Source organism: Spea bombifrons, chromosome 1 (genome assembly GCF_027358695.1).
Source record: "Spea bombifrons isolate aSpeBom1 chromosome 1, aSpeBom1.2.pri, whole genome shotgun sequence".
NCBI lineage: Eukaryota > Metazoa > Chordata > Amphibia > Anura > Pelobatidae > Spea > Spea bombifrons.
The window spans coordinates 130,121,803-130,140,230 of NC_071087.1; the positions used below are offsets into that span (position 1 = coordinate 130,121,803).

The 18,428-nt window shown below is 36.9% G+C and overlaps 1 protein-coding gene across 1 annotated transcript in view; it reads left to right on the top strand.

Annotated features, from left to right (window-relative positions):
• The window catches only part of FBN2 (fibrillin 2), a 108,090-nt gene that overhangs the window by 45,062 nt on the left and 44,600 nt on the right, over nucleotides 1–18,428 (top strand). Inside the window, exons 8-19 of the mRNA XM_053473678.1 lie at nucleotides 142–267; nucleotides 6,819–6,971; nucleotides 7,929–8,108; nucleotides 8,510–8,647; nucleotides 9,609–9,728; nucleotides 10,761–10,886; nucleotides 11,904–12,026; nucleotides 12,322–12,444; nucleotides 12,838–12,990; nucleotides 13,290–13,343; nucleotides 14,445–14,570; nucleotides 18,154–18,279. Coding sequence (XP_053329653.1) covers nucleotides 142–267; nucleotides 6,819–6,971; nucleotides 7,929–8,108; nucleotides 8,510–8,647; nucleotides 9,609–9,728; nucleotides 10,761–10,886; nucleotides 11,904–12,026; nucleotides 12,322–12,444; nucleotides 12,838–12,990; nucleotides 13,290–13,343; nucleotides 14,445–14,570; nucleotides 18,154–18,279 — 1,548 coding nt within the window. The remainder of the gene's footprint in view (nucleotides 1–141; nucleotides 268–6,818; nucleotides 6,972–7,928; nucleotides 8,109–8,509; nucleotides 8,648–9,608; nucleotides 9,729–10,760; nucleotides 10,887–11,903; nucleotides 12,027–12,321; nucleotides 12,445–12,837; nucleotides 12,991–13,289; nucleotides 13,344–14,444; nucleotides 14,571–18,153; nucleotides 18,280–18,428) is intronic.

The following is an 18,428-nucleotide window of genomic DNA, read 5'->3' on the forward strand; positions in this document are numbered from 1 at the left end:
TCTAAATGTAGGCTTCTAAGATATTTTAAGATGGTTTCTTATTTTCTTATTTTCTTTTGTAGGCACATATTTGGGAATCATCCTTAATCCTAAAACATCCTTTAATCTGTTGTTTTTCTGTATGTTTGATTTTCTTTTCAGATATTGATGAGTGCACCACCATTCCTGGCATTTGCGATGGAGGAGAGTGCTCAAATACCATCGGCAGTTACTACTGCATCTGTCCTCGCGGATATGTTACATCTGTTGATGGCTCACATTGCATTGGTAAGAACATTAATCTACTAGTGTTCATTGCCTCATTAAACACTGCGTCATATGTGGGAGCCAAATGCTTCTGTGACTCTTTCTTCCATTGATGTCCCTCTTTTCCACAAGTCAGAATGTTTGATGGGTATGAGAATCAAAGTGTCAGATTGCGTTAGTAATAACATTTCTGATAAAAATGGCAACTGTAAATAGAAAAGGGTACACTCCTAAAAACTATGTTTAATTGGTAATTTTATTGAGAAAAGTATGAATATAAAGATCAAAAGAAAGGAGTCCCTCCAGTATCACGATAGTATGTATAGTCATTTGGAACCTGGGAAATATTGAACTTCAACTAAATGTTATGTGTTATGTAGTAGCATATATGGGCCTAGGCTGACTTGCTTTAGGGGAGCAGGTCCTGAGGGATGACAGCTGCTCAATAGACTGGTTGGAGAGATCTCCCTTGTAACCAGCCCAGTTATACTATGGAGACTTATGCCAAGCTGGTAGAAGTGTGGTAGAAGGATTCACAAAGTATTTTTGATATTAATAAGATCTGTTGTGGACCTTTAGCAGCAAGTGGGGCCTTATATGTGCTCACATATAGGAATTGAAAGTTAAGTCCAAAGCAGAGAAGAATAATAGGTGTCACTTCCACTAAGGAACCTGGAAGCTAAAGAAAAACTTTATTGGGTAAGCTTTAGTCTTTATGCTAATTTCACAGTCAAAAAAATGATCATTATTTTTTGAGAAAGTTAATTACTTGAAAAGTTGAAAATGAAAAAGATTATTTGGGAAATAACAATCATCTGGTGAGTGGTGAACCGAACAAATTCCCTGGTTTAAAAAACAAAAGTATTTTCAATTGAACTACATAAACATGTTGTAAAAATCAAACAATCTAGACATTCATGCCACGGGCAAAAAACAAGATATACTAAAAAAAATACGTTTCAGTGGATGATTCAAATGTAATAAATTAAGAGGTAAATACTGAAACACTTATCTGAAAGGTAATAAACCTTGTTCAATCACATTTTATCCTGGCCCTGAAGGCAAGGTATAATATAGACGATGTAGAGAAGTGCACGTGAATTAGCAAGGCATGCTTAACCTTAACATGCTTATGATCAGGTTCATACATGTCTCTGTGTTTTTACAAACATTGATTTAAGGATGAAATTAAAGGAATTAATGATGATTCAGTAGCGCACCTTACAAGATTTGGCCAATGTTTTCTTCTATATTTAGCACCTACCGTACAAAACTCCATTACAGTGTTGTGGATTTCATTGAAATTATAGTCATGTTTACTGAATGAAGATGCCCTTAACCTTTATTTTACCCAATAACTTATGTAAGTCTACATACCGTGGTTACAATTTCTTTAAGATGTTGTTAGACATCTTTTTTATACTTAATGCTGTTACTTGACAAGGTTATTTTAAACCTAAGTTACATCACACATAGTTTCACATAAGATGAAAGCTATTTGGCCCCTCTTCTGTGCCCATTTTTTCTAAATTCTGCAAACCTCAATTCTTATATGGTCCTTAAGCCTTGTCGTATGCCTATTTCATGAATGCTTATTCTTTCAATGTATTGATCTATGCCATTTCTGCATTTATCTGTGTCCCTGTCTCCTTTTCACAGCTCTGCTAGCCTCTTCTTGTTCTTCTGTCTTCTTTTTGTCTGCTGCTCCCTGATATCAGCTCTGTTATTTTGGTACCTCCGAAAAGGAAACACTACAAGAGTCCAGAACATTACTGACAGATTCATGGAGAAAGAGAGGTGCAGATGCGCTTCTTTCTCCACAAAACTGTCTGCAATATTTTGGCCACTGGAAGTACTTCGACAAAGGGGCCATGGCGCCCACCACATTCCTCCAATCAGGGGGAAGCGGACGAAGAAAGATAACAAGAAGAGGCAAGAGAAGGAGTGGAGCTGTGAAAAAAGGAGACAGGGGCATGGAAGCTTTTGGTGCGGAAGGCACGTAGAGAAATTAAAAGTGAATGAGTGTGAGAGAAAGTGAATGAGAGAGCATGAGAGTGTGTGAGAGAGGTGTGTGTGAGGGTGAGTGACAAGCCCTTAGGCTTAGCCGGCTGTGTGTCATTTTTCAGATGTTTTTCTTTAAACCTTGTTTTATAATACGGGATATATATATATATATATATATATATATATATATATATATATACGTACAATAATATATAACTTGAAACACTGGTAAAAATAATGTATGTTTAATACATTAACTATAGGAAGAAACAGCTAATTTTTTTTTTTAATATTGAAATATTGGACCTTATGCATTTCCTTAGGCCCAACTCAGGTTCCCTAGCACTCAATCACTCCCTCCGCTCCCACATCAAAAAATATATATTTGCCGCACTGAGTGCAGATTAATGGAAGACTGTGAGAGTCAGTGCAGAGTCCTTCTTCTGACCCTACCGTGACATTGAGAGGTCCTCTCCCCCGTAATCATCCCCAGAGTCCCTTTATCCCCTCATTCACTAGGCCATACCTCTCTTTCACTTACTCCCTGTAGTTCAGGTATAGATCAAATAAACACATTTAAACAGCACTGCAGGTATAGATCAACTATATATACAATAATAATGTATGGAAACATAGCATAGCAGGTATAGATCAACCGAACACACAAACCCAGCGTTGCAGGTATAGCTCAACTGGAAATCACATGTAAACTCAGCACTGAAGGTATAGATCAAATAAACAACACATGAAACAGCACGTGCATGTATAGATCAACTGAATAAGACATACAAACCTTATTTTTGCAGGTATACATAAATAATGTATGGAAACATAGCATAGCAGATACAGATCAACAGAATAACTCATAAACTCAGCTTTGCGGGTATAAATCAACTGGAATTCACATAAAAACTCATTAAAGGTATAGATAAAAAACCCCTAAATTACAGGCATAGATCACAGGTCTCACACCCCAAAGGCCAGCCCTGGCGTTCACATTCCCCACATAGAACCTGACCAGTACACAATTACACAACCAGATTACACAAACAGATTACAGTCTGGAGTGAGCCAACGTTGTCCCCAAACAGCCCAGCGTGAGTCATCTTTGTCCCTAAACAGCCCGCCCTGCGCCATCTTTGTCTCATAAACACCCTGTTTCTGCCATCTTGGTCCCCAAGGCTCAAACACCCTGCTTGATCCATCTTTGCCTTTCCTTAAATCACATCCATGATACACATATCCATTAATGCATTCTTACAAATCATTCAAGCAATCCATCCATACATTAATTCATTCTCTCACTCATCCACACAATTCATCCGCACATTCATTCATTCTCTCACTCATTCACACAATTAATCCACACATTCATTCTCTTACTCATTCAAACAATTCATCCACATATTAATTAATTCATTCTCTCTAATGTTCACTCTTTATTTCAATATTCTTAATACCCCTCTTTTTTACTTTCTATTACCCCTTTCTTACTATCTTCCCCCTCTCACTCCTTCTCACTATCTACCCCATCTTACTATCTACCCCCTCTCACTCCTTCTCACTATCTACCACCTCTCCCCCTTCTCACTATCTACCCTCTCCCTACACCCACCCTTTGTAGTTCACTTACCGTGCTGAAGTTCTGTGGTGGGAGCACTAGGCCTCTGTCTCGCTGCTCTGCCGCAGTGCGCGTGGCTTCACTGCTGAGCGTCAGCATATGATGTCATATTTCGGCGCTCAGTGTGAAGCGCTGGCACCAGGAAAGAGGGCTTGCGCTCCCACCGCTGCAGTCAGGGCAGCGCTGAGGCGGGTGGCAGCAGGGAGCAGAGGACACAGAGGGGCACCGAGCGGTTGTTGAAAACTCTTTCATGAGCGACCGCTCGGCTCCCCCCTCTCTCTCCTCCGCCTGGGTACCGTACAATGTTTTTTAGATTTGGGGGGATTCCTACGGCCCTGGGGGGGATTTCTTCATTATCGCCCCACATGATTTAGGGGGGGGTCCCCCGCCCCCCCGTTCCTACGCCCCTGATATTGAGCTTATAAATTCTGAGTTTTATATACAAGATTGATTGTTGACCTAGTGGAACACAGAGAAATGTAGGTTTCAGCTGTGGTTGTATATGTTTGGCTGGTCAGAGCTGCTGAGTAGTTTGTGTATTGCAGCAAATTGATGAAATCTGTCTCCTCCAAAGGATTTGGTTTGGAAGACAACCAGAAAGATTTTGCAAGTGCGGTGATTGAAATACAGAAGATTAACATCAAGTAATGTTGCAAGTGCTTCTATGCTGACAGAGATCTCTGGAGCCAAGTTAGGATTGTGTGTGCTGACAGGAAAATGCAGACCGCATGTGCAGACTTTAAAATGTTTTGACCTCTGTGGTGTATACAAAACACGCATCAACACGTACAGACTGGTCAATAAAATAAGGCTGGTACAAAGGCTCGTTCTCACAGCTTTCCAGTGGAACAAAATAGTATTCGATAAACAACCTGAAGAAATCCAATCTTTAGTCTGAGGGAATTCTAAATGTTAAAAATCTTCGTTTCTGTTTGCCAAAAAATCACAGTATATATTTTTGTAGCGGAGTATATTTTATTGTAATCTGCCTGTCATTTTCTATGTATTTGGAAACCAGATTTATTATACCCAGGTAAAAAGGTATAAAAAGGTAAAAAGGGCAGCCATGCTTTGAATGTAGCCCTGCAGTAAATATTTTCAGTATGGGTTCCGCATTCAAGTTAGAATGTAGACACTTAAATGTACTGTATGTGTACTGGGTACGTATGAACACGTGCCATTTATTTGCGTATATGGGTATCTACATTTAAAGATTGCATTTACAATATTCATAGAATAATTTCATTAGTCACTATTGACAGGATTAGTTCCGGATGATTGGAAGTTAGCAAAATTAAGCTTCACAAGAAAAATCACAGAGAAGGCTCTAGTAAGTCTCATGAGTAGTTAATATAGTAACCACCGTATACATGAGTTTATATGACTTGCAAGACCCTAAAAAGATATGCAAAAGGATAGACATTCCAAAGGGAGTAAGCAGTATATGAGAAGTTAAAATGAAATAGACAAGAGTATCGAAACTATGGTTACATATAGGTAAATGCAAAATATTTCCCTGGGAGCATAAAATCCAAGGTAGAATATAATACTAATGGTGCGGTACAGCAGCAATAACAAAATAACAAAAGAGTGGGATTTGGGAGTAATTCTTTCCGACTTAGTGGCTGCAGGACAATCTTACAAAGCAGGATTTTGGGATGTACAGCCAGAGGCATTAGTAGAAAGAAGAATGTAGTCATGCCATTTAACAGATCTCTTGCAATACCTAGTATATTATGTACAGTACTGGAGACTCTATCTGTAGAAGGATATAGATATTCTGGATTGATTCCAAACATGAGCTACCAAAACGATGCTCACTTTATAAGGTAAAACAACCAATATGTTTGGGAGGAAAGACAACAGTCAAATAAATAATAGGTTACAACAAAAAGAGCGGAGAAGTGCTTGGACAAGATGTCATTGCCAAATAGAGCTACAACTTTAATGTATAACTTCACTGATAGGATGGTGGATCCATAGAACTGCCTTCAAGCAAAAGTAGCAGCAGTTAATATATCGAAGGAATGTATGCATGCATGGGATAGGCAAATGAGAATACTTTACAAAAAACAAAAACTGTCTGCGCTTCTCACCCTAATAAAGTTGGCAACAAATATATAAACATAATATGGATGAGAGCTTTTGGTTATATGAATTGGCCAAAGCATAATTAGACTCACCCGCCACGTCAGGGCACACTCTCAATAGGGTGAGAACCTACTCTCACCTCCTACATAGTGGGCATTGTTGACCTTATTTGCATGTGCCTACCCAGAATCCCTAGTGGTTGTGGCAGCACCATGAGATTTCTGAGGAAAAAACAAACCTTCTGGCTAGTCTGGTGTCTGTAGATGAGTAATGCTTCTACTACCCCTTTAATTTTAAGTGGAAGGGTTTCCCCATCACCTTTACTCACCATAACTTATGTAATGGTATATATATATTTGTCCTTTTATAAGTCAGATAAATAGACCGTGCCAAAGACATCTCATACTTCCCTGTGTATACGGGGAAAGAATGATTGCCATCTGTCAAAATGAATTCTGAATTGTTAACATTTTCTTTATGTTTTAGGATTTGCACATTAATTCAAAAAATATATATATAGAATGTCTTATTTAAGACATCTGATATGTTGTTTGCTTTAGGTTCTCCTACCATGCAATTGTGATCATTTGAGTAATTTTGTGGCTAGTGTACATAGACATTTAGAAAATGGCTTTAATCCTGTTATTGCCCCTATTTTTCCAGTATATTTTGTCCCTAATAGGATATGCACTTTAAATCAAACATATTTAGGATTAACTTGTCTAAAATGATATTCCAAACACACCTCTTGAAGCCTAGAGAATGAGACAATCTGCTTATTTAACTGTGTTGGCTATAATATGCATATAATAACAGCTCCATGTAATTTATATGACAATTGCTTTTGTATGTGCAGATCAGAGAGCGGGTGTATGTTTCTCTAGCCTCGTAAATGGACATTGTGCCCAGGAGCTGGCTGGAAGATTTACCAAAATGCAGTGCTGCTGTGAATCAGGTCGATGCTGGGCCTTGGCTTCTATACCTGAAATGTGTCCCATTAGAGGATCTGGTGAGTGTCAATTCAGTGTCAATTAAAGGCCACAGAGGGTTAATTCTTGTAAAATGAGTTGCACCAGTGCGCTGGTAATAGATTGTATTGATTAAACAGCAAATGAAGGGTCAGTGATGTCATGCACCACCAGCGTTGTATGGGCTGCATCATGATGTCCCACCCGCATAATGTCCAATTCAGAAATTGCGTATGCAGAGGTGCCAACCATCATGATATCTGGCACAGCTGACAATTTAAGCCCGACTGAGGGACTATCCCAGCAATTTCAGAACTGTTGGCCGGAAGCAAAATAAACCATTCAACCTCACTAACGTCATTATGCACTACGAAGGACCCAGCTCATTAATTTACCCCAACAGAGGCAGAGGTGATGGGTTGACCCTACATTATTTATACTTATACATCTGGGAATTATACAAGGTAAACTTCTCTTGCAGGACATATCCCCTTGGTTTTCCTCCTTCATAATCCATAGTGGTAGCAGTGAGATTAAATGTTTAACCTCAATTCACTTATAACAGACAGTTTACTAAATAAACTGTAATATGTCCCCAGACAACCCCGTGCATTCTCTAATTTGTTAGTGTGAGTATTTGCTAAACAAATCCTTTGACGGATCAGAGAAAAATAAATATTTAATGTATATCGCAAGTATTTTATATATTTAAAGGTGCTTATTTTTAGCATGTCTGGATAGTATCCTCAGGTGACCTGGTAGAATTTCTCAAACTACCAATGTTATGCCTAGATGTTTAATTTACATTAATGCAACTAGCAAAGGCATTCATTCTGTTCTTCTTAGAGTCTGCTCAAAAGACATAAAGTTATAAATGTTCTCTGATTTCTCACTGTTTGAAACTGCGGAAACAAACTTTTTAAGTAAAAACATTTATAATCAGTATTCAAAATGCAATCATTCATTAACTCCCTTTACCTTTTTTTGTTTTGATATAGATGAATATCGTAGGCTTTGCATTGACGGTGTTCCATTTGGTGGCCCCAGACCAGGGGTTCCGGGGGGATTTGGCCCCGGGGGGACTGGATACATACCTCTACCAGGTGGTAATGGCTTTCACCCTGGTGTAATTGGAACTGGAGTAGATGGACAAGGCACAGTTATTGATGGAGGAGTGGGTGAGTTGAGGGTTGATATTATTAAAACCTTTGTTTAGCATCCATACAAACTAGGAAATATCCTGGCTTAAAATGAATGTGCAAATAATTTCATTTATTTCTAGTAAGGGAATTTAAACATGAATTAGATAGGTATAGTTGTATGTTTATATTATATATATATATATATATATATATATATATATATATATATATATATATATATATATGTATATGTATAATGTACATCAATGACTGTATTTATAAATGTCAAAATGTGACTTGTTGATGTGTGTACCTAATCTTACATATAAGAAATAAGTTAAGGAGATTTCTTAAAAAAAAATTAGAATGCAAATATGTCATCCCTTTTCTACATTCTTGGTTGAAACAAATGTAATCTTTACTTGTGTGTTTTTCAGCAACACTAAATCAAACTATTGATATTTGCAAACAATATCCCAATCTTTGTTTAAATGGACGCTGCATCCCCAATCTTGGCAGTTTTCGTTGTGAATGCAATATGGGCTATAAACAGGATACCCCGACTGAATGTAATGGTATGTACATGGGACCATTCTTCCATTGTGTATGTCTATATATGAAAAAAATTCATATATCTGTACAGTACCTGAAAGCTTTCAGTCTCTTAATTCCTGTCTTAGTGTTTCAGGGTAATAGGACGCATTTTAAGGGTCACACAGCCTGGAGCTGACTCTCATGTTCAACACAACTTTTACACTATCTGGTCCTCTCTGTTTTTCTTTACTCCGATGTGTTTTTATTTCTATTATGTTTTTTTATTAAAAATTCTGCTTCAAATAAGATAATTCACTGAAAGATAGATTGAATTCCTAAGAGCCTGAGAATATGAGAACGGCTAAGTATAAGAATGATTTCATTATCAAGATAATTGCTATAGCAACAATTTGGTTACCACTTCTGTGTACTTTTGGGACCTTTGCAATAGTTGACTAAATGGCTACTAATTTCAAAACGATCACTGTTAGCTCATCTCCACCTAAGACACATTTGCTTTTATGATACTTTTTTAAAGAAATTGTTGGCATTACGTAAATAAAATATAATAATAAATTACATGTTTTTATCACTATGGCGTAACACTCAAAGCTGTTACTTTCTCATTATACTGAAAAACTATTAGGCTTTAAAAATAAATCTTGCTTCTTTAGAGGTTTTTCAGTACACTTTGGAATTACAGCTTTCTCCTTTTGCCAGCTGTTTAGATTTGTTATTACAATCTGTACAAACTTGTTTGTCAAATTACCATTTTGTGAAACCATCCAAAACGGCTTAATTTACAGCGCCAGGCATGTTGTAGCAGAATAGCTAATTTCATGTCATTAATGAGACCAGGTAAAAAAAAATAGCAGTTTCTTTCAGCGCTCTGGCCTTTTTGTGTGAAAGGGAACACTGCAATTTTACAATTAGCTATTTACCAGGACATGTTTTCAAATTCACTATTCTGGATTTTAATTATCTATTTATGACTTCAAACAGATGTTGATGAGTGTACATCAAACCCTTGTACTAATGGTGATTGTGTTAACACACCTGGATCATATTATTGTAAATGCCATTCAGGGTTTCAAAGAACTCCCACAAAACAAGCCTGCGTTGGTAAGTCATGTTAATGAACTTTTGAGGCCAAGATTAACAGATGTTGAGTTCATACGATTAGCTAGAAAGTTCAGAAATGGATGTCAAGGATTAAGCTAGTAACAATTGTAAACATAACTTTTATTAATATGTTTTTAAGTCATTGAGAACATTGCGTACATTATTATTTGTCATATATGTTATTTTTACAATTTTTTGTCTCAAGATAAAATAAATGGTAGGCAAGATTTTGTAGTTTACATTATATAATTTGTAAAATATTTAATTCATAAGTATTTTGTAATGTATATGGAGATATTTTTTGGGGGTACAAACATATCTACATAAATTTGTTTCTATAATGAAGACAAAAGCCTCTTCTGGCCCTTTAAGAAGCAGAGGATGGCTGGTCACTTCTTCATCTCATCATCCTGGTGGCTACATATGGAATTAAATGTTAATCATAAAATAAAGCTGAAGGTGGCCTGGAATCTTTAAATTGACCCCCTGGCCCCTTCCAACCTGCACATCTTCTATTTCTTCTAGTCTGTAAAATTATTTTAATGTTGCATTAACGTGAGGCTGTCCAATAGGAGACAGAACCTACCAGGCAACACTTCTTCTGATGTAGTCGTGGTAGGAAATGAGAAAGTAAAGTTCTTGATAAACAATATTGCAGAGACAATATAGTTGAATGATGAATGGGTTGTGTGTAAATATGCAAATATTACATTCACAAACATTCGCTTATTTAGAAAAATAATATAGTTGACAGTACACTTTGGCTCAACATGGGCACCATGAAGTTAGAAAACCCAACACAAGTTTTAACAGAGCTCAACTTTACCACAAAAAAGTTGTGTTGAAATTTTTGTGAGTACTTTAATGTGGCATCTCAAAAAATCCACGGGAATGGTAAAAACCCCAAATGTCCCAAAAAACCTGATATTAATCTAGCACCTCATTCAAGGATGTTTCTGTATTGCACTTTGTAACTATACTTTATTACAAATAACATCATCAATTGATCTGTTACTTCTTCTCACAACATAGATATCGACGAATGCATTCAGAATGGTATTCTTTGTAAACATGGCCGTTGTGTTAACACAGAGGGCAGTTTCCAGTGTATTTGTAATGCTGGGTTTGAACTTACGCCCGATGGGAAAAACTGTGCAGGTAAACATTTCTTATTATTACATACATACTGAATATACTTACATATACCTCACGGTAATAACAGATTATTTGGTTTCTACTTTTTTTAATATAAGGAAGTAATTGAAATGTATTAACGCAAAGTACTTTTAATAAAAGGATTATGTATGAAGCAATTAAAATGAGACATCTATAAACATATTATTTTTATAAAATGTTTTCATTGTTTTATATGATGTTATCTGGAGACATCATGGCGGATTATGAGCAGTTCTTAATATTTATTAAATCCCCAATGTAGATTCCAAGGCTTACATATTTCTTGATTTCTGGAAGAAAAAAAACTAAGGATGTTTACTGACCTAGCAAAGTTCCTCAAAATATTATTTTATTTATAATGTTATTCTCCTTCTTTATCAGGACTCATGACATCCATTACTTAAAACCAGTTGCGTGTCAGTCAGTAAATCATTTCCTTTCTTTACAATGAATCCAGAATCCCTTGTGGTTGTGAAAGCACCATGAGATTTCTGAGGGAAAAACAAGCCTTCTGGCTTGTCTGGTGTCTGTAGATGAGTGTTTAATAATACTTCTACTAAACCACATAAGTGAATCAATCCCTTTGTGCCTATGGAGAGAAGGGGCAGGCTGGCCCGAGGAACAGGTGGGGCAATTGCTATAGTGTGTGCTAGTTTGTATGTTACTGGGGGGTGGGGAATGGGTTGGGGGGCCACTCAGCTGTACCTGCCTCCCCTGGCCAGAAGATGCCAGCCCCTACCCTATGGAGACAGCAATGTAAATCCAGCAATGAATTCATTATAACTCTGTTCATTATAATGTGAGTTAACGTGAGCTGCAGCTCAGGAGCTTCTAGTACCAGATGTCCCCTTTAACCAAAAACTCTTACAGAAAATGAAGACCTATTCAGCATTCATTTTTTTATCAGTTCTCATTCTAAATTATTATTTTTTTTTTATAAAAAAAAGCTTAATTTAATGGCTAATTAGCATTTAAACTTTAATACTCCACTGTTTCTAGATCATGATGAATGTGCCACAACAAATATGTGTTTAAACGGCATGTGTATTAACGAGGATGGCAGCTTCAAATGCATCTGTAAACCTGGCTTTGTGCTTGCTGGAAATGGGCGCTATTGTACTGGTATGTATAACAAATAAGTAATACCTTAGTTGAGGCAATATGGTATGTTGACCTTAAATTGTTGTAGCACCCTTTTTCTGAATCTTTTTTCGTTGAGATCAAACCATTATGTGGTTCTGTTTATTACTTTTTTTGAGTACTAACCAGGCCATGGTGCAGCCAAAGTGCTGTTTATTGTCAATGTAACAAGGACTGTCTGCACTCTGTACTTATTTGTGGCGACGTAGGATTCCAAGTTGGAACAGTGGATCCCTATTGCAGATTTATCTAATTTTATTATATACAATTCCTTTAGACGTAGACGAATGTCAGACACCAGGCATTTGCATGAATGGACATTGTATCAACACTGAAGGCTCTTTCCGGTGTGATTGTCCACCAGGACTAGTTGTTGGAGTAGATGGCCGTGTTTGTGTGGGTAAGTCATTTATTACAGACACATCATATGGGGTTTTTACAGAAAACTCTATGATACATAGACTCCAATATAAAAGTAAGGCTTGATTCCCAAATATAGATTAAAATATATAAAAATGTAAGTGTTTTTCAACAAGCCAGAGAAACAGCTTTACTTCAATAACATTGTTTTCTAGGTAGGATGGTTTGAGCACAGCTGGAAGTGCATATTTTTAAAATATTAAATTCATGTTTATTATTTCCAATTCATTAGGCATTTTTGTCTATTGTTTTGATCTGTAACCAAATGGATGTTAATTGCTATTGTAGCCTTTTATTAATCTGTTTTATATTAACATTAATTTGACAGACTTGAAAAATGGTTTTCTTTTTGTTTTGTTTTTTAATCCTTTAGATACACATATGCGCAGCACCTGCTACGGAGCGATCAAGAAAGGGCTTTGTGTTCGTCCTTTTCCAGGAGCTGTGACCAAATCTGAATGTTGCTGTGCTAATCCAGATTATGGGTTTGGAGAACCTTGCCATCCATGCCCTCCAAGAAATTCTGGTGAGTTCCTGATTTGACAAAATCCAAATTTTTCTTATTAAGCAGTTGTTAGATAGTTGCCTCATCAAGGTCACTGTTATGGAGGTACAGCTTTGTGGAGCACTTCCACACTGCAATGGGCACTTGAAGAATATTGTGAAAAGAAGGGAAATAACAATGAAGGATGGATTCAGAGGAACAGGTAGAATAGTAACGTAAAAGAAATAAAGGGTGAGAGGGGAAATACAAGACAGGGAGCCTGAAAGAGAAGAGGTGTACCATATCCCATGTTCTAAACCGTGTTTTATTTTCCAATACAGATGAATTTCAAGGACTATGCAGTGGCGGCATTGGTCTAACTGTCGATGGACGAGGTAATGTGAAATAATTTACGAGACTTAAGTGCACATAAATTGAATATTAATTTACAATGTTTTGTTTTATTGCAGTCGAAATATGACACAAGTGATATAGAATGCAATTCATTTACATAATTAGCGATTTGTTCTCATGCAATTTAGAATTTGAGGCATGGATCAAGCACAGTTTAATTTCGTTTGTAAGATATGAAAACTTAATCAAAAAGACCTGCTAGTTTTGTTAACATTTTTAAGACTGTTCAGCAGTTTTTAAGCTGTAGTTACTTACAAAACCTACTTAACAAATCTGGAATTTATTTTAATAAGGCACAGAAGAGCACATGTCTACCCCATCCTTTGTCTTGATTTTTTACACCAGCTTTAACACAAGTAACAGATATTTTAAAAGATAAACACTAATAGCCCAATTGAGACAACCGGAATTCAAAGTGCATGCTGGGGAATGCTTTGACCCACACAGATGGTAGTTTTTTCTTAGTATTTTGGAACACAAAAAAATTATATTTTATTTATAATTAATTCTGGTAAGCAATTATCGATAACATGGTAGACATAATAAAAAATGAATGTTTCTGCTCCTTTAATTATTTTTTTCAAGTCATTCTTAATTACTTTTTCTTTCATCCTTCTCTTTCCTATATTTCTCACCAATGATGGTGTCTCTGCTTCTGTTATCTAATTTGTATCCTGCTGTCAGTTTGCTGTGGCATTTTGCTAAGGTGAGATACTTAGCACAATTGGTTTATTAAGTGGTAAGAATCTTACTACTTATAGTTATTCCAAATATCATTCCTTAGTCATTCACTCAAACCATCACCCACTTAGTTAATTGGTTGCTTCCTTTGAATGGGTATTAGTGAATATTGGTCTTCCTCATCATCACATTTCTTATCCTAATGCTTGTTCTTACATTATATTGCATTTTGCATTTCTTGAGGTATATCTAACATTTAAGGTTTACCAGTTCTTGTACTCTTAGATAAGGAAAATGTTTTCAGTTGAATGCATATTCATGTCAAATTGCTTACATTACTGATTTGCACTTGTCAAAATTCAAATCTGTATGAAACCCGTCAAATGAATGTTCTATTACAGACATCAATGAATGTGCACTGGACCCTGACATCTGTTCTAATGGGGTTTGTGAAAACCTACATGGGGGGTTCCGCTGTAATTGCAATAGTGGCTACGAATCCGATTCTTCTGGAAGAGCTTGTATTGGTGAGTTAATAGATATCACTTAAACATGTCAATCCTTTTTTATTTTTTTTATGTCCAAAAAAAGTTTGTTGATTTGGATTGTTGATCTCAGATAAGAATGCACAACTCCAGTCGTCAAGGGCCACAAGCAGGCAATTCCTGTTTGCCTAACTACAATATAACAGCTATATTTAAATTTTCTTCCCCCCTCCCTTGAAAATTATTGGGATAAACAATCAGCATGTAATATAATCTAGATAAATAGTAGAGTAAATAGTATTTGTGCTGATTGTCATGAGGATCACACCAAGTTGATGACCCTGTTCAATTTAGAAATAGGGTTGCTGGTATAGCTGTTGAAGGACAACACTCTTTCCATGTTTCCAGTACGTCACATATACACACATCGTTCGGCAACTAGGAGACAGTTCACATGCCACTTTACTAAATAAGCCTGAATTTGTTTTTTTTCCCAGGACATCTTTTATGCAATTATATTTTTAACCAATATTGTCTTGCTATGGCTGGACAGAATGCTATTACATGGATAAAATGTAACAGCATGTTTTGTAGTGTGTTAATGTTAAATTCACTCTTCCCTATTGTAATAGAGATATGGTATCTTCAGGCGCTCTTTACATAAATGCAGTGACACCACACCAGGCAGGGAACTCTGCGTTTGACCTAGAGATTGCCAGGTGAGCGATGCTCCTCCGGTTCTTCGGGTCAAGACCCAAATCATCCGGGTCACTGGAGTGGGGTCTTCACACGCCCCGCTCCCTGCCCATTTTTTCCTTCAAATGGGGGTGTTTCCACCGATGTCAGCATGACCACCCACCAATGTCAGTGACACCATGTGTCATCGCACCGGGTGACACCAACCCTAGTGACGCCACTGCGTAAATTTAATATATTGGATGTCTAGTCAGACTTTGGCGTCTTAACTTACATAATTTAAGAGAGGGGGTGACTGTTTTTATGTAGCCAACGTGGGACAGTTTGCAAACATGCTTTCAGTTTTCCCCTAGATTTCATATGAGCGAACCTCACTACTCTAAGTACATGTTATGGCTTTGGAAGCATTTTGGGAATATAATTGACCTTTACCAAGTAGTTTGCAGGGGACTATTCCATAGATAAATTTAAGTCTGATTCATTGGACTGTGCTCTGAAAAGTAAGATATTTGCTCACGCAGACCTGTACCTTTTTATTAGAAAAGTTACCCTTTGTTTAGTATGCTTTGGGATCTTTGGGAACCTGGTTTTACAGCATACCCAAAAAGCTAGTGGTCCTCAATCCAGTTCTTGAAGGCCAATGGTATCACATTTTTCCTGGATATCTCTACTGGATGGATAACAGTTTGTTCATGAATAGTGAATAAAGCAGCACTACATTATGTTGTAACGCAATATATAAACACTTTGTCAACTCAACCCTTGTTTCCTATTAGTTTGAAAACACTTCTAGTGCACCTAGACATCGCACTGTCAAAAAGGTTACGTTTTACACAGCCTTTTTGGAACAGTTAGCAGAATTGTGGCAGTAAAAACATACAATTCCACAAAATAAATATTAAAAAAGACCAATGCTACAGCTAACATTTGAAGATTCAAAAATATAGAGCTATGCATTTTGGCACCTGGGTTTTTTTTGGCTGGATATCATTTTTTAATCTTTTGTCGTAAAATATTGTGCTTTTGCGGTGAAGAGCAAAAAGGCTAGAGCATTAAATGTGGTTTTCTTTCAATTCCGTGCATATTTTGTGGCAATGCAAACAAACAGATATTTCTTGGCATCTGTTTGGAATTTTGCAGCTGTTAACTTGAGCGTATTATAGATCAAGTGATCTTTTTTGACACATGAAGCATTTTCATCATAATATACAGTAAAGATGATATTTAATCGTGTCATTTTCATCAACTCACATGAGGCCAAAGGGCTGATTGACAATATTGTAGCATTTTTAAAAGGTTTTTTTTTTGCTTACTGAAGGCAAATTTACAATTGTGTTAATCTTATTTTATGTTCTAATGCATGTTAGTTATTTTTAAATGTTTTTTTTTTATCCTACACTGCTCACCTCTCTAAACACAGCTTTTAGCATATCTAAATTCCTTTACTTAAGCTATTGTTGTGCTTTTCATAATTAGATTAAAGAATATAAGGTTTAAAGGTTGCCAAGTGGAATCTAAGGTCAGCAGCTAAACATGGCACCCTCGGCTGGCTCCCTTAATCTTTTTTAAGTTTTATAGGTTTATTTTGTTCAAAATTTGTAGAAGAAACTTTGTTTTTTTTCCCAAACAGTGAGAGGGTTTCATTGTAATTTTTTTCTTAATACAGCCTACTAGTTCTTCCATGTTTTTGACCTTTTCCCTCTCCCCTTACTAGTTGCTGTACAGGCAATGTGTTTCGCCAACACATCTCTTGCCATGGAATATACTTACCATCAGTCAGCTGCAGCTCTGGCTCAGCGAACACCGTGGGATCTAACGAGATCCCAGTGTTCCCACTGATTTCTATGAGAGCGCTTTTCCACCGCTTAAGAATCCATGTTAAACAAATTTTAAATGCATTCTTCTTTGGTGAGGCTGCCTTGGACAAAAAAATGACCCCTTTAGGCTAGGTTTCCACTTGGTTTTTTTTTGCTAAAAACGCCCAAAAAAACGCCAATAGCGCCACCTGGCGTTTTTTTAGTGAAAAAACGCAGCAGCCAGATGTTAGCTGTTCTTCAATAGGAAATCGCAAAATGCCATTTCCACTTGGCGTTTTTCTGATTGGCGTTTTTTCAGTCCTCTTTGGCGTTTTTCTGCTTTTTTGGGCTCTGTGGCAGTTTTTCAAAATCGCAGCATGTTGACACTCTGGCGTTTTTTGCAAGGAAATCTTGGCGTTTTTCTCCAATAGAAATCTATGGGAGAGAAAAAACGCCATGAAAAAGCCATGTGGGTTTATTGCCTTGGCGTTTTTTATGGCGTTTTTTCCACAGTTACAATGCAGAGGATGGACCCAGTATCTGTGTGTCCTACGAGAAATAGGCTGGAAACAAACAGTTTCACACAAAACAAAGTCCTGGACTGGTTCATATTGAATTTTACACCATTTGGAACAAACATGCCATTACAAACAAATATACCCGACGCATCAACTGGATCCTGCGTGCCAAAAGCAACAGCAAACAATTTGCACCATCATTTGGGGCCAATCTTCCCAGAGGAGCAGACATTCGAAATAAAGCATGCCTTACAAACCACAGAAAAGAGACAAAAGGGTCTACCAAGTAAATGACATCAGGAGAGGGCAGATACTTGCCATTTATCCTAATCCCTTTTAGCTGGGTGAAACTTCTAACTTGTAAAGGCTGGAAAAACTGCCTAAGGTCAAAAAAAGCAATTTCCACAGAAAGGCTAAAACGCCAGAAAAAACTCCAGAAAAAACGCCAAAACGCAGGTAAATGCAGTGGCAGTTTTCTTGGCGTTTTTCATCAAGAAAAAAACGCAGGACAAAAACCCAAGTGGAAACCTAGCCTTAGGGGATGATGCGTTATGATGGTTTTAAACTATTCACTTTTTTGTTTGAGAAGACTCACTATGCCATTTTCTTTTGCAGACATTGATGAATGCTTAGTGAACAGACTGCTTTGTGACAATGGACTCTGCCGGAATACACCAGGAAGTTACAATTGTGTTTGCCCCAAAGGATACTTGTTTAGAACGGATTCTGAAACCTGCGAAGGTAACAGCTTTTTCCAAGAGACTAGTTCTTTTTGCTTTTATTACTCTTATTGTCTTACTTGTTACAACTTTATAAGGCTTATAAGATGATTCCTACACAAAACCTAGACACAATCAATTTTTCTCAGAAGTCATATTTGTTTGGTTTTA